Source organism: Capra hircus, chromosome 14 (genome assembly GCF_001704415.2).
Source record: "Capra hircus breed San Clemente chromosome 14, ASM170441v1, whole genome shotgun sequence".
NCBI lineage: Eukaryota > Metazoa > Chordata > Mammalia > Artiodactyla > Bovidae > Capra > Capra hircus.
The window spans coordinates 33,375,644-33,390,893 of record NC_030821.1 but is presented as its reverse complement, the minus strand read 5'-3'; the positions used below and the strand labels follow the sequence as shown (position 1 = coordinate 33,390,893).

The 15,250-nt window shown below is 37.3% G+C and overlaps 1 protein-coding gene across 6 annotated transcripts in view; it reads left to right on the top strand.

Annotated features, from left to right (window-relative positions):
- TRPS1 (transcriptional repressor GATA binding 1) overlaps nucleotides 1-15,250 on the top strand; it is a 281,676-nt gene that overhangs the window by 40,301 nt on the left and 226,125 nt on the right. The window contains exon 2 of one of the 6 annotated variants that reach the window (XM_018058362.1): nucleotides 13,049-13,207. The exons of the other annotated variants lie outside the window; for them this stretch is intronic. Within the exon in view, the coding sequence (XP_017913851.1) occupies nucleotides 13,171-13,207 (37 nt within the window). The 5' untranslated portion in view covers nucleotides 13,049-13,170. The remainder of the gene's footprint in view (nucleotides 1-13,048; nucleotides 13,208-15,250) is intronic. 6 annotated transcript variants of the gene reach the window in all.

Sequence of the window (15,250 nt, the reverse complement as noted above, 5' to 3'; positions counted from 1 at the left end):
CTTCAGTGAGCTATTACAAAATAAAATACACCTGTATAATGGTCTCTCATGTCAACAAAGAGACACCGCTGATGCCCTCCAGGTCCCCTCCTGTTCTTACCAGAAGTTCATCACTCTCCTGACTGCTCACACTTTAGATTGATTTTGTGTATTTTGAGACATTGCATGCATTAACGCCCAGCATTCATAATGCATTAAAAGTATGCATCTTTTTATGTCTGACTTCTCGTGCTCAACATCCCCATTAGTGAAATCCATCCATGTTGTTGTATGTAGTTTGTTTTTATTGCAGTATAATATCCTATTGTATAACCATACATTCCACTGTATTTGGAATTTTTGAACCTGTTCTGTTGATGTACACGAGCTGGTTCCAGTTTTGCCAATTCAAATAATGATGTTGTGAGTATTCCTGCAAATGTGTGTGCGTGAACGTGTGTGCATCCTCACATTTTAAAATTGAACTTCTGGTTTTATGTCATTCCAGATGCTTTAAGTTGCTAGGAGTCTGATCCAGATGTTTGAGATTTTACTGTATTCTTTTATGTTCCAGCTTATTCCTTTAAAAGACAAACATGTGTCTATTTTTATACATTATGCTATTAATAGAGACTATTTTAGATTTTGGAATATTAGAAGATACATGGTAAAAATTTGTGAACAAAATATATATGTATAAATGCATGTAGTTGTGGTAAATATTAGTTTATTAATATATCATAAATACATTGAGTACCATATGATATTCACATATAGGACAAATAATCATGCAGATATATGAACTTCTAAAATTCATTTTACTGATTACAGGCATTATTGCAGATTTATTACTATGCTGCTGCGGCTGCTGCTAAGTCACTTCAGTCATGTCCGACTCTGTGCGACCCCATAGACGGCAGCCCACCAGGCTCCCCTATCCCTGGGATTCTCCAGGCAAGAACACTGGAATGGGTTGCCATTTCCTTCTCCAATGCATGAAAGTGAAAAGTCAAAGTGAAGTCGCTCAGTCGTGTCTGACTCCTAGCGACCCCATGGCTGCAGCCTACCAGGCTCCTCCATCCATGGGATTTTCCAGGCAAGAGTACTGGAGTGGGGTGCCATAGCCTTCTCCATATTACTATATAGAATGTACTTAATTTTTAATGACCCTTCCTCTAATTAAGTAATTCAGTCCACAAATATTTTCAGTATGTAAATTTATGTAGACATATATATATATAGAACTCAAATCAACCCAACATAGTTGTGTGATTCACAGTTTCAAAAAAATAAATAAATTAAATAGTTCTTGCTTCTTAATACTTATGCGTTTATTACTCTGTGACCATAGATCCAGAACAATGATATCTGATTCTTTGTTAAGGCTTAAATAATGTCAAAATTAGTACTTTGAGTCCCTATGTGTTTTGATTTTGTTTGTTACTAGTTGTGTTAATGATGGGGCATCCCAGTTGGGCTCAGTGGTAAAGAATCCGCCTGCTAATACAGGAGACATGGGTTTAATGCCTGGATTGGGAAGATCCCCTGGAGAAGGGAAAGACAACCCACAGCAGTATTCTTGTCTGGGAAATTCCATGGACAGAGGAGCCTGGCAGGCTACAGTCCGTGAGGTCTCAAAGAGTCTGACATGACTTAGTGACTAAACAACAACAGTGTGTTAACAAGACCACTATAATAACATTATCCTAGCTTTTATTCTTGTGAGACTAATGTCCAGAGAGTCAGGCCTTCCTCGAAGAGATAAACACTAGGTAGAACTTTCTAAGTGTGCTAATTCCCATCTATCCAATAAGGACTTTGGTGAGTGTTTATTCTGTTTGGTAGGCTAGCTTCGTGGGGAGGGCCATGTTAGTATCACTGGACTTTTAAAACACTTGTATGTCCCTTGACTTAACGTGCTACGCTATTTCCCTCTAATGGTCATTATCAGAGTGTGCTGATACAATAGTAATTTCATTGTTAATAATGAGAGTGTGCTATAGCCTCTGCCAATCATTGATAATGTATAATATTTAAATATGTGAATTAATTTTTATCAATTTTTATTAACATAGTCACTGACTTGAAGGACATGAGTTTGAGCAAACTCTAGGAGATAGTGAAGGACAGGGAAGCCTGGGGTTTATGGGGTCTGAAAGGGTCAGACACGACTTAGCAACTGAACAACAATGCATGAATGGGTCTATTAATACTTTAATTGACATTGATAATATTAATAATGGTATTTTCTGGTCTGGGGGAGCTTTATAGCCTCCTGAGGTGTGTATGTGCTTAGTCGCTTAGTCGTGTCCGACTCTTTATGACCCCAAGAACTGTAGCCCACCAGGCTTCTCTGTCCATGGGGATTCCCCAGGCAAGAATACTGGAGTGGGTAGCCATGCCCCTCCTCCAGGGGATCTTCCCAACCCAGAGATCAAATCCAGGTCTTCCGCATTGCAGGCAGATTCTTTACCATCTGAGCCACCAGGGAAGCCCTTACTGAGGTAGCCTAAACCATAAACAAATAATTACACTGTGTTGTGGCAAGTACTTCAAATGGAGACATGCATACATTGCCACAGATGATAGTGGAAAAAACTCAACTTTTGCCCAGGAAAATTGTGAAGACCTTTGTAGAAGTGAATCCAGGTAGAGACTTGAATAATTTGGTAACTTTAGTCATGTGCTGGGTATTAGGAGGACAGTTCAAAAGTTAGGATAACACTGTAGTCCATGAGAATATTGAGAAGATTGTATATTTGCTTGCCACGAGGATAGAACCAATCAAGTACATTAAGTGCATTTGACGGTAATCTTTGTAAAATGTTATCAGGTAGTTTCTATCAGTTTTATGTCTGTGAATGCCTTGCTTAATTATGGTTCATAAAAATGTTAGGGGATTTGTGAGAAATACAATGGTAAACCAATTTTGGTTTTAGATTCCTTCAGACTTAATTCTTCTATGTCCTAAGCCTCTGACCTCACTCAGCAAGTTGATCTAACTTTTCTAAATCTTAGTTACTTCGGCTGTAAAATGTGAACAATAATAGTATCTTACTTAAAGAATTGTTGAAAATGAAAATCAAAGGAGAGAATACATTCCTGGCATAGTGCCCAGCTCATGGTAACAATGTAGGAAATCTTTTGTATTAACTAAAAATTTAGGTTATGATATACATTAACGTTCACAATTGTCAGCCTAAAAAGTCTAGTTCTGAATTTTGTTTTCTTTCAAAATTTGATTAGATTTTGAAGGAATTATTTGTAAAACACCTGAATCTGGAATTATATAAATATATATATTTTTCCTTTACTCTTGTTGTGACAGGTGTCCACAACAAGATTGACAGAGAAAAGAAATTACTAATTGGGGTGCAGGTGGTGAAAATCTTTTCCAAAGATGTATGTGTATGTGTGTGTGTGTGTGTTTAGATAGATTCTTAAGTTTATGTTGAACTTGAATGTGAATATTGAATAGACTAGCTGTATAAAGTATTTAATGAGTGAGCCTGTTTCTGCCCTTATTAATCCTGCAGCCCCACTCATATGCATCACATCACCATTCTTTTCTCGATTGGTGAATGGTGAAGGAGGTGCTCTGGGGTCCAAGAGTAACCTGAATACGTGCTGGTCCTCTCACGCTTGGCCCTCACTGTGACCTCACTCCTATGCTGGCTTTGAGTTTAAAATTAACTTCAAATTAATTCCCTGTTTCACATTTACTTTGGCATCTACCTAGCTATTTCTATTTTTAAATTTATTTTTAATCTTTTGTTTTCATCTTTGAGGGTAAGGAGAAACCAGTAACAGTAGAACAAAATCCAAGAGCCCAAGAAGCTAGAGCCTTTGATTTGCAAGGGTGATGTAGGGAGTCTGCCCTCCATATAGGTCGCTTCTCTTCTATATTACCCAGAAACGCAAACCAGATTCTATCAAGCTTTATAGGAAAGGATGCAGTCACGTACTTAGTACTAAGACACATGTTTCTGACAATGGTTCAGACATTAGTTCTATCTTTTATTACGAGTAGAGATGAATCTGGAAGCAGAGACTGAGCTGGGAGTGGGGTTTGCATGTGGGTTAGATCTATTGTGTCCAGTATTTTCAAGCAGTTGAGAATCACTGATGCTACTGTAGAGTCCCTCAGTACAATTCTGGGTCATTCTCTAATCTTTGTCCACACACTGTAGCTCCCTAACTCTTTGCCATATTTCTGTTCCTAATTTTAATCAGATAAATTTTAAGTTATTAAAAAAATCCTTTATGCAGTTATATCTGTGTAAACTGTTAAGCTCAGAGATAACACTGGGCTTATATCCATACATGCTTATGCATATATGATTTGGATGTCAGAGATTGTAATGTGCATTGATGTTTATCTCATGCATTCTTTTCCCTTGGCCTTCCAGCATGACTGTGATCTCTACCATTACACATTCTGTTGAAATACTGAATCTAAATCTTTAATGATAATAGAACCTGATCTTCTTTTAATGTTTATAAACAGCCTGGAAAAAAATACAAAACCTTTCAAAATGGTCTACTTCATATCTAAACATCTCCGTTTTCTTGCCAATTAATGAAGGGATACTTATTTTGTTTTAAAACATCACGCATTATTTTATGTAATATTTTAGAAATTTTACATATGTGTAAGACAGGAAGACAATTACTGTACAGAGCAGCATCCGGCAATGGGCCCGGCAGAACATTAGTGTTGTTGGTAAATGGCAGTAGGTGACTTAAAGCCAAATGCGATTGGGAAATTCCAGTCCAAATAGAACAGACTTCCCCGCTGTATAACTCCCAGGATTTTTCAGAGCTGTAATAGCTAATGTACACTGTACATCTGTGGAGAGGCAAGTATAAAGTATACAGTTTCCATTAAACTTACTTTGAACAAAGAGCTTCCTTACATTTCTTTTTAAAAAACTAGTATCATTGAAAGAACATAGAGAAAATTCTTGAATTTCTTCTTGTCAGCTGTACTTAAGAAGTTATCATAGTAAAATTCCAGATAGAGCCTAGCTAAATTTGGGGTAAGCATGGGAAGACTGTCCTGAAATAATTGTTTATTTAAAAAAAAGTCTTACAAATTATGGAGGAATTCTGTGTGTACTTTTCTTTCCCTACATACATAGAGCTTTTGTCATCCTAGGAGTCAGAAAAAAGTGATTTAACGTATTCTACTATAAAAGTTGCTTTCCAGTTTTAAAATATTTTCTGTTTAAAACAGGACCAGTTTTCTTTGGAAAATTTCAGTGTACTTAAAAAGAAAAAAAAGATGAATGATTCCATCCTGTGTCTGTAAAGTTTTTTTGTTTTCATTAGAAGAGAAAATGATGCTGAGTTGCCTAACTTAAGCATTTAGCAATAACTAGGGTATAATGGGCTTCCCCAGTAGTACTCAGCTGGTAAAGAATCTGCCTTTGATGCAGGAGATCCCAGTTCGATTCCTGGTTGAGGAAGAAGAGGACAGTCTGGGAAGAGATATCATGGAGAAGGGATAGGATACCCACTCCTGTATTCTTGGGCTTCCCTGGTGGCTCAGACAGTAAAGAATCCACCTGCAGTGTGGGTAGACTTGGGTTCAGTACCTGGGTTGGGAAGATCCCCTGGAGGAGGGCATGGCAACCCACTCCAGCATTTTTGCCTGGAGAATTCCCCACGGACAGAGGAGCCTGGTGGGGTACAGACCATGGAGTAGCAAAGAGTTGGACCCAACCGAACGATTAAGCACAGCACACAGGGTGGTATATAAACCAGATGTCACATCATTAGCGTGTTCTTTGGGCTTTTCTGGTGGTTCAGACTGTAAAGAATTTGCCTGCAATGCAGGAGACTGTGTTCAATCCCTGGGTGAGGAAGATCCCCTTGGAGATTGGAATGGCTACTCACTCCAATATTCTTGTTTATAGAATTCCATGGACAGAGGGGCCTCAGTCCATGGGGTTGCAAAGTGTCAGACACGACTGAGCAGCTAACACACTGTTCTTCATTACACAGTGTGAAAGATATCCATCAGTACTGTTTATTAACTTAAATGAGCCTTTAAAAATACATTCTAAACAAAGATCCCTGGCCTCTTGGAACTTAGATACAGAGCAGCAGACACTCTGAACTTACTTTTAATTCTCTTTATTGCCTGTATGCATTTGCTGATATCTCATGATATTTGTGCCTTACCTGGCAGATTATTTATTGAACTGCTAGTATCTAATGGTGAGAGTTTTTAAGCTGCTTCCTTTGGTGCCTTAGGGATGAACAAGTAGAGGTTTTTGAGTTACTTACCAGTAACTTGTTGTTGCTATGTTAATAATAATGTTGTAAGCAAGAACCGTTGAATATGATGACGTAAATTTATGTTCCCATCACTGGCTATTTTTTATATGTATATGGCAATGGCACCCCACTCCAGCACTCTTGCCTGGAAAATCCCATGGACGGAAGAGCCTGGTGGGCTGCAGTCCATGGGGTCGCTGAGAGTCGGACACGACTGAGCGACTTCACTTTGACTTTTCACTTTCATGCATTGCAGAAGGAAATGGCAACCCACTCCAGTGTTCTTGCCTGGAGAATCCCAGGGACGGGGGAGCCTGGTGGGCTGCCATCTATGGGGTCGCACAGAGTTGGACACGACTGAAGCGACTTAGCAGCAGCAGCAGCATAGACATTTGTATATATGCATACACATTTATATATATATACACATTATTATGAGTTATATATGACATTTGTTAAATTTCATATTATGAAAAATTATATTTAACACAGAAAGTGAAGGTTAACACAGAACTACATATAATATAAATTATTATTTTAAAATATGTGTGTATGTGTGTGTGGGTGTATGTGTGCATGCTCAGTTGCTCATTCATGTTCGACTCCTTGTGACCCCATGGACTGTGGCCCACCACGCAAGAATGCTGGAGTGGGTTGCCATTTCTCCTCCAGGGGATCTTCCTTACCCAGGAATTGAACCCATGTCTCCTGCCTTGGCAAATTCTTTACCACTGAGCCACCTGGGAAGCCTGTGTGTGCGTGTGCGTGTGTGTACACAAAGGACTTCCCTTGTGGCTCATCTGGTAAAGAATCTGCCTGCAATGCGGGTGACCTGGGTTTGATCCCTGGGTTGGGAAGATCCCCTGGAGAAGGGAAAGGCTGCTGCTGCTGCTGCTGCTAAGTCGCTTCAGTCGTGTCCGACTCTGTGTGACCCCATAGACGGCAGCCCACCAGGCTCCCCCGACCCTGGGATTCTCCAGGCAACAACACTGGAGTGAGTTGCCATTTCCTTCTCCAATGCATGAAAGTGAAAAGGGAAAGTGAAGTCGCTCAGTTGTGTCTGACTCCGTATTCTGGCCTGGAGAATTCCATGGACTGTATAGTCCTTGGGGTCACAAAGAGTCAGACAGGACTGAGCGACTTTTGCTTTCTTATATATAAAACCAGTATTAGCTCTCAATATCCTTCATGGCAATTGTTTTAATCTTGTATCTGGTTTTGTACTCTTAAAAAAAATGAAGAAAATCGCAATGAAGAGTAGCCCTGGCTCTCCTCAACTAAAAAGAAAACCCGTGCATAGCAGTGAAGACCCAGCACAGCCAAAAACAAATGAATTTAAAAACATGAGCCAAAACTCTGCCTAATACGCTTGGTTAAGCAGTTATGTGACGATGGTGAGCATTCTTATTGAATTGTCATGGCATGCATCCGTTAGATTCACCATATTGTACCTGCATGTTAATTTACCAAATGGATTTGCAGTGACTGATACAGATTTCTTATGGGAGGACTGAGACAGCTGTTCGCCAGTTACAGAGCTGGATTGAGGTAATTGAGACTTTCTTTTCAATTGAACAACAGATTGGAAAACAGACAAAGCAACATTGATATATTAAAAGTAAACTACTTTTAATATACAAAGATGTATTTTGGCAAATGCTAGGAAGAAAGAGCACAACACTAATTATTTTTGTTATCAGTAGAAATCCAATTTACATACAAATGAAATGTCAATTTCTCTCATAACCATCTAGATAAAGAGATGCATGCATACTTTTCCATGAGCTGTTCTTTTTGAACTGAAGTGCTATGTTTGGGTCTTTGCCCTTGGACCAGTTGGAACAGTCTCAGTTTAACAAAGAAGAAAGGATAAAGTTGAGCCTGGCTCAGGCAAACATGCAAAGTCAGATTGGCCTGTTTGAATCAACAGTTGTCATTGTAGATTTTTTTAAATTGTTTTTTTTTTTTTTTCCTTGGAGAGGAAAACAAAAGGAAGAATGACATATGTATGGGCAATGAATAGTAATGTTTCTTAATTTGCTTAGTGAAATTGTGATCTTATTCAAATCAGAGTTTTTAATACATTTGCCTCTCACCTGTTATGAAGGGGAAAATAATGATCCTTTCTCTTTGATTTTCCATAATGTACACTTACTCTGTTTCAGTTTTCCCATTAATGAAGTAGGCGCATGCTTCATTTTTTTCTGGTTTCTCCTACAGTTTCATTTAGACTTTTAAATGTCTAAAAGTCTTTAAAGTCAAACTCCCCCCCGCCCCATTTTTTTTTGTAATTGTTTAATAGGAGTAAGTACTTACTGAAATTCTTTCTCTAAGATGTATATATATATATATACATGGATACTCATTTTGGCAAATATGACATTATTACTTATTTAGTCGACTATCTCCTTTTACCTAGACTAGTACATTTGATATGAGATATTTAAAATATAGAGCACATAGCATGATGAAATAAAAGCCTAATAAAATGTATTTGGGCCAGCATCAGAACTCTTTGAAATCGGATATCTAAATAGTGTGCATTTTATCTCACTAAAGCTCCGGTTAGTTCTAGTGTCCAGATGACTATTAATGGGCTTTGTGCTCTGAAGCATATGTTAATAGAAGTGATCATTATGGATTAATTTGATGTGAATTAATAAGAGATTTATTTGATGGGAGTTGTTTGAAGGTGATGACATTTAAATCTCAAAAGGATTTAAGATGTCCAAAAATACCTTTAAAGATTCAGGAATAATCAATTCAGAGAGAGCAAATTAAATAGACATGGATAGCAAAGAACAGAATTTGACATTGGGTTTATGAAGTTTGAAGCAGTTTACAAAAAAAGTGACCTACCATTGAAGTAGAAACAGAAAACTTTAAACTCGAGCAATTCTTGGGTTTGCAATTGGATAAACAATGTCCTCTTGCATTTTATAGTTCACTTAAGTGATCTGATTTTGATCTGTATATACGGAGTAGACAGGATTCAAGTTTTTTCCCTCTAAACCAATGAGCAAACACATATGTTCTTTAAAAACTGAACTTTATATGTTGTTCATATGGAAGCTATCTAGTTTGCCAAGAGCCCAAGAGTCGACCTTCCTTTTATTTTGCTATCATTTGCTTAATTCTTTAAATTCTTTGTGGGGGACTTTTGATCAAAAGAAACAGTTTGCTTTTCTTTTTTTCTTCTTTCCTTTTTATTTTTCTCTTTAATAAAAGCTACAAGAAATGTGTAGTTAATAACTCAATACTCTTGGGCTGTTGATACAAACAAGCCTGGAAGAAACATATATTAAGGAGAAGACTATCATATCTTTTCTTTTTGTGTTAAGCTTTGATTTTAAATCCTTGAGAGTTTTATGATCTGGAGAAACAAGAAGAAGATGTCATCTGGTATTATATATTATGATGATAAGAACTGCTACTTATAATTCAAATCATACTCAGCAGGATTAGAGATTGAGGTGAGATTACATCATCTTGCTTCTCTAATTTTCAGTTTTGTTCAGGTTTTATGTATATTATACACATATACTATATATACATATATATATAAACCAAATTTCATATCATTAGTGTTTGTTCATTACATAGTTTGAAGGATATTCATCAGTACTATTTTTTAACTTAAATGAACTTTTAAAAATACATACTTGGAACTTGATGCATGAATCAGGGCACTCAGAATTGGTGCTCTGGGATAACCCAGAGAGATGGGGTGGGGAGGGAGGTGGGAGTGGAGTTCAGGATGGGGGGACACATGTGCACCCATGACTGATTCATGTTGGCTTATGGCAAAAATCACAATTATTGTAATAAAAGTATTTAAAAAATTAAAAAAATACATACTTGGAACTTGGAGAGTGACACTCCAAAGTTACTTTTAATTCCTTTTCATCGCTTGTATGCATTTGCTGATTTCTCATAGAATTTGTGCCTTACTTGATAGGTAGGTACTCATTTTAGGTTTTTTTTTGAGCAAAAGAAGTCCCATATAATTTTTTCTTTATTTTTTGAAAAACATCTTTCCTCTCTTAAACTGATGACAAACATTAAAAGTGAAGTCCTCTTGCTTTCTGTGTTCAGCAACCACATAGGTGATGCTGGATGTACAGTTGTTGGATGAATGAATGGAAGTTGGAGGAAATGGAGAAGTGAATGGTAGGTGTCAGTGATATTTATGCCACCCTTAGTTGCTGATGGCTTAGTGTTTTGTAGTCTTCCAAGGAAATTGAGTAATGGGAAAACTACAGTGCCTAAGCCATTAGCCAGCATCATCATAGAGTCTCAGAGGCAGAGTGCAGGTTAGAAATAACTTGTTATAATTCCCTCGTTATACACATAAGTAGAGAGGTTCTGAGAAAGAAAGGGGCTTGCCCTTGATTACATCAGCAGATGATTTGAATCAGGTTCAGAAACTGGCTGCATGCTCTCTGTAGCCCTTCTACCTTCTTAAAGAGGTTTTGATTCTTTACTGTGTTTAGGATCAAGTTGCCACAAAGAGCATAGAGGAGTTATCTCTTACCTTCAAGGAGTTTCTCTTCGAATGGAACTGAAACTTCACCCTCACCTGCATTGAATGTTTGTGTGATCTCAGCTCTCTTTTAAAATTACTGTGAGAGTTTATTCCTTTGATAGGATATTTATTTTGATTATCTACGACAGGGTTATTTTGAGCAAGTGTATTCCATAAATATATGTGTGTACCTGGGCTTTCTTGGTGGCTCAGTGTTAAAGAACCTGCCTGCCAGTGCTGGAGACGTAAGAGACATGGGTTTGATTCCTGGGTCAGGAAGATCCCCTGGAGGGGGCCATGGCAACCCACTCCAGTATTCTTGCCTGGAGAATCCCATGGACAGAGGAGCCTGGTGGCTACAGTCCATAGGGTCTCAAAGAGTCGGACATGACTGAAGTGACTTAGCATGCATGCATGTATGCGTGCATGTGTGTATACGTTTAGATATTCATATGGATGAAATAAAACTAAATAGTGGGCAGTTCAGAATATCTGGGTAATAATAGAAAACATATTCCTTTTGTTCTAAAGGTGCCATTTTGAGAACATAAGTCACAGTTGTTTATAGAAAAAAATTTTTTTCCTTGTATATTTAAGCATTTTAATCAGTTAGATAAAGTAGTTACTAAAATTCTATTTTAAGCTCTAATGCTGATTATTTCCACTGCATAAACCTGTCCAAGTAATACTGTAACACAGAGATAGTGTGGTATCCTTTTTCTTTTTTATAGTAAACTCTCTCACTAAAAATGCAAAGAAAACTTTTAGATTTAAGTTTTAAGATAGGAGGAAATAATAGAAATTGAGATTTTTTGCAAATGGGATTTCATATCTCGGTAATAAAAATTAATACAGATAGAGCATTTTTAGGGAGCTAAATTTATTTTGAACCTGCTTAACTGTCATGGCACATAATAATATTCATGAGTTAGTATAGGTGGAAAATGATATAAATATGGGAGTGCTCACTATCACCCTCTGCATCCCTAGCCAGTTCCCCAGTCAGTTTTTATCTCATAATTAAATAGAGGACTAAAGTTGTCACTTTTGAGCTTTGTAGTGCCATTCAGATTCTTCAGCTTCTTTGTCCATTCACTTTTTATTCATATATTGCCCTGTTGTCTAAATGACTGTCTATAGTGGACCTACTTTGACTGGCATTTTGAAATTTTGTGGGAGTCAGTGTGAGGAATATTGTGGTATAATAGAATGAAAAAGTTTAAGAGTTGCCAAAACTGATGACTAAGGTACACTGATGTTGATTATACATATATGTATGGTTTCGTAGGTGGCACCAAGGGTAAAAAAACCCACCTGCCAGTGCAAAAGACTCAAGAGACAGAGTCGATTCTTAGGTTGGGAAGGTCCCCTAGAGGAGGGCATGGCAACCCACTCCAATATTCTTACCTAGAGAATTCCATGGACAGAGGAGCCTGTTGGGCTCTAGTCCATAGGGTTGCAAAGAGTCTAATACAGACTAAAGTGACTTGGCATTCACATTCACACACACACACACACACACACACACACACACACACACACAGTACATCTGTTCAATTATATTATGATCCTACCTCAAAACTTTCATTCAGACAGTTTAAAAATGATGATATAAGGATGGTTAAATGCTGGTTCAGTCATAGCTTTACAATGGTATTTATCAAAATGAAAACATAACAGTTACAAAATAGATAAAAAGGTAGCAGATAACTGTAACATTTCTGTAACCCTTGGTAAGGCGTACTTAGACCTGACACAGGGTCCCTTATGACATTGCAGTAGATCTCTTCTCAGCCTCACAGTATACATGCACTGGCACTCCGAATCTGGAGGAAGCTGGTGATGGGTACCACTCCCCGTCTTTAGCTGTGACTATGCAGCATTGGCAGGTGTACTTTGTATCTTTTCCAGAAGCAGATCCCCTCTATAATTATTAATTAAGATGTTTTATCCCCACCCCAGTATAGGTAAGTATTGTGATTCTTAGGTTTCAGGGGGAGTTCGAGCTTAACTAATTTTGCCAACATCACAGTCAGCTGTGAAAATGACTTCTGTAATCTTTTATATCGTGTTCCTCCTTCTCCTGCTGCTTTATTAAAACCCAGCAGAGGGAGAAAATCTTGCCCAAGCTTTGCTCCTGCTTTTATCAGGTATCTTTCAAGCAGCCTGCGGTGCTGGCATATTAATGTATTTTAGGTGTGATCCATTCAAATATGTTTACATCATTTAGGAAGGAAAATATTTTTTTGTTTTGTTTTGCAGATGTACAGATCAGCTCTCAAAATGTCTTCTGTGTCTTCTGAGCATCTTCTAAGACAATTGCATTAGCCCTCCTGCTAGTTGACTAATAGAATTAATAATTGTAAAAAGCACTCTAAAGCCACATGCCTTATGAAGTCAATGCTGGGTATGATTTTACAAGTATGTGATCTATTTCTTCAAGTGAAAATGTTAACTGGAAAAGTTCTTGGCACACAGTACAACATCATGCAATCTGTTATTTGTCTTAGAGATAATAACTTGAGGGTGGGTCTAGTCTTATGGTATCTAACTTATGAGTTGCTAGGGGAGTTTCTTCCACTTAAAAGTATTGCAAATGTGCTTATATTTACATAATATGTCATTCTGAAAAATTATGGCGATATCATTCCAGTAAAAAATTATTTTTTCTGTAACTACTTCAAAGTGTAGTCAACTAAATTAACCACGATTTTTTTAAAAAAGCAACTAAAAAGAACATGCCCCCTCCCTCCACAGCAAAAAAAAAAAAAAAACCCCAAAAAACTAAGTGACCTTTCTGATGCTTCTTTGAAGTTTTAGCAGTTTAACATTCTTTGCAATGTATATTATTAAGGGCCTTATTCAGTGACTCATACGAGTTGTAAAGGTCTATTCTTGGGTGGAAGAAGGCGCTGAAATTTGGAAGGATGATAATTTAAGCAAATCATATGGTCTCCCAATCAAGATAAATGCTTGTTGAATAGTTTTTTAACTATAACCATTTACTTCATGATGATAATAAATAAGCAAGATCCATGTATTTTGGGGAAAATATATTAATTTTTCAATTATTAGCACATTACTATCTCTTCATCTCTAATAAGTGTTTTATCTTAGTTCCATTGCTAGTAAGATCTTGCTGTTTTTCTCATCTCCTTGACCTTGATATGTGGGCACAAACCATTTTGGGGTTTCCTTGGTGGCTCAGTGGTAAAGTATGTGCCTGCAATGTAGGTAACATGGGTTCGATCCTTGGGTCTGGAAGATCCTCTGGAGAAGGAAATGGCAAACCACTCCAGCATTCTTGCCTGGGAAATCCCTTGGCCAGAGAAGCCTGGTGAACCACAGTCTCTGGGGTTGCAAAAGAGTTGGGCATGATATAGTGATTAAACAACAACAATAAAATAAACCATTTTCTTTTCATTTTAATGGAAGGATAATTTAATGAATTGGATTATTTCATCCTCTTTTCTTCATGAATCCTGACTTTCATATAGATTTTTGTCTTTTCTATATAGCTAATGTATGTCATTTTGGTGCATCACTGTTGGATTTTATTTATATCATGGAAGCAATGTTAAATCCAATGGAAAAACAAACAGGAAATTCTGGAGGGAAAGGCGTGATGTCATCACATTTTTGTGTGTAGGAATGGCTGATACTCTGTAAATTCTGATTTCCTTTTCTGTAGGTCAAGTTAAAGCAGTATATTTTTTACTTAAACTCTTGTATTTTAGGCCCTAGCTTATTTCTCAAGCTTCCCTTTTATTCTCTTTTTTTTCTTTCCTTCTTAGTTTTCCCTTTGTTGACTACCAGTGAAACTGCCTTGCAGTCTTCCATTCATTGGTACAAGTTCCCAAGCACTGTCTCTTCTGACAGAAAAATAGAAGTCTCCTAAAATGTCAACATCAACAAATGAGACATTAAAATGCAGATGTTATAAGATAAATTATTTAACCAGTGTTCCATTTTTTTTTTAAATGATGGTTACATGGCTTAGTTAACTTTAGGAGCTAGTGATAGTGACACCAAGGTAAAGACCACACTCCATCCCCTGTCCCCGTGCCAGGCTGGCTTACATGGCTCATGACTATCACCTTCCCTTGAAACTGCAGCCTTTCATCCTATAAGTAGGTGTTTTCTTTTTGGTTGTTATTGTTCTGTGTGAGAGAGTCTATGGATATTTGATGACTGATGTTTCTGGAATATAAGAAAAGTAGTGTATTCTCTTAAGTACAGTTATACTATTTGTGACATTATTCAAGAAAGTGAATTTTTACCTTCTAACCAATTCCTTATTCCATCTAGTGAAAAAAATTTTGCATAAGCAGCTTTTCACAAGCAAAGATTTACCTGCATATCCAAAGCCAGTGTGGTTCTTCCGCACTTGAGAGAAATTATACATGAGAACAACTAGAATGTGCTGTTGATTTGGATTCTCCAGTAGAGGACATTTTGGATAAT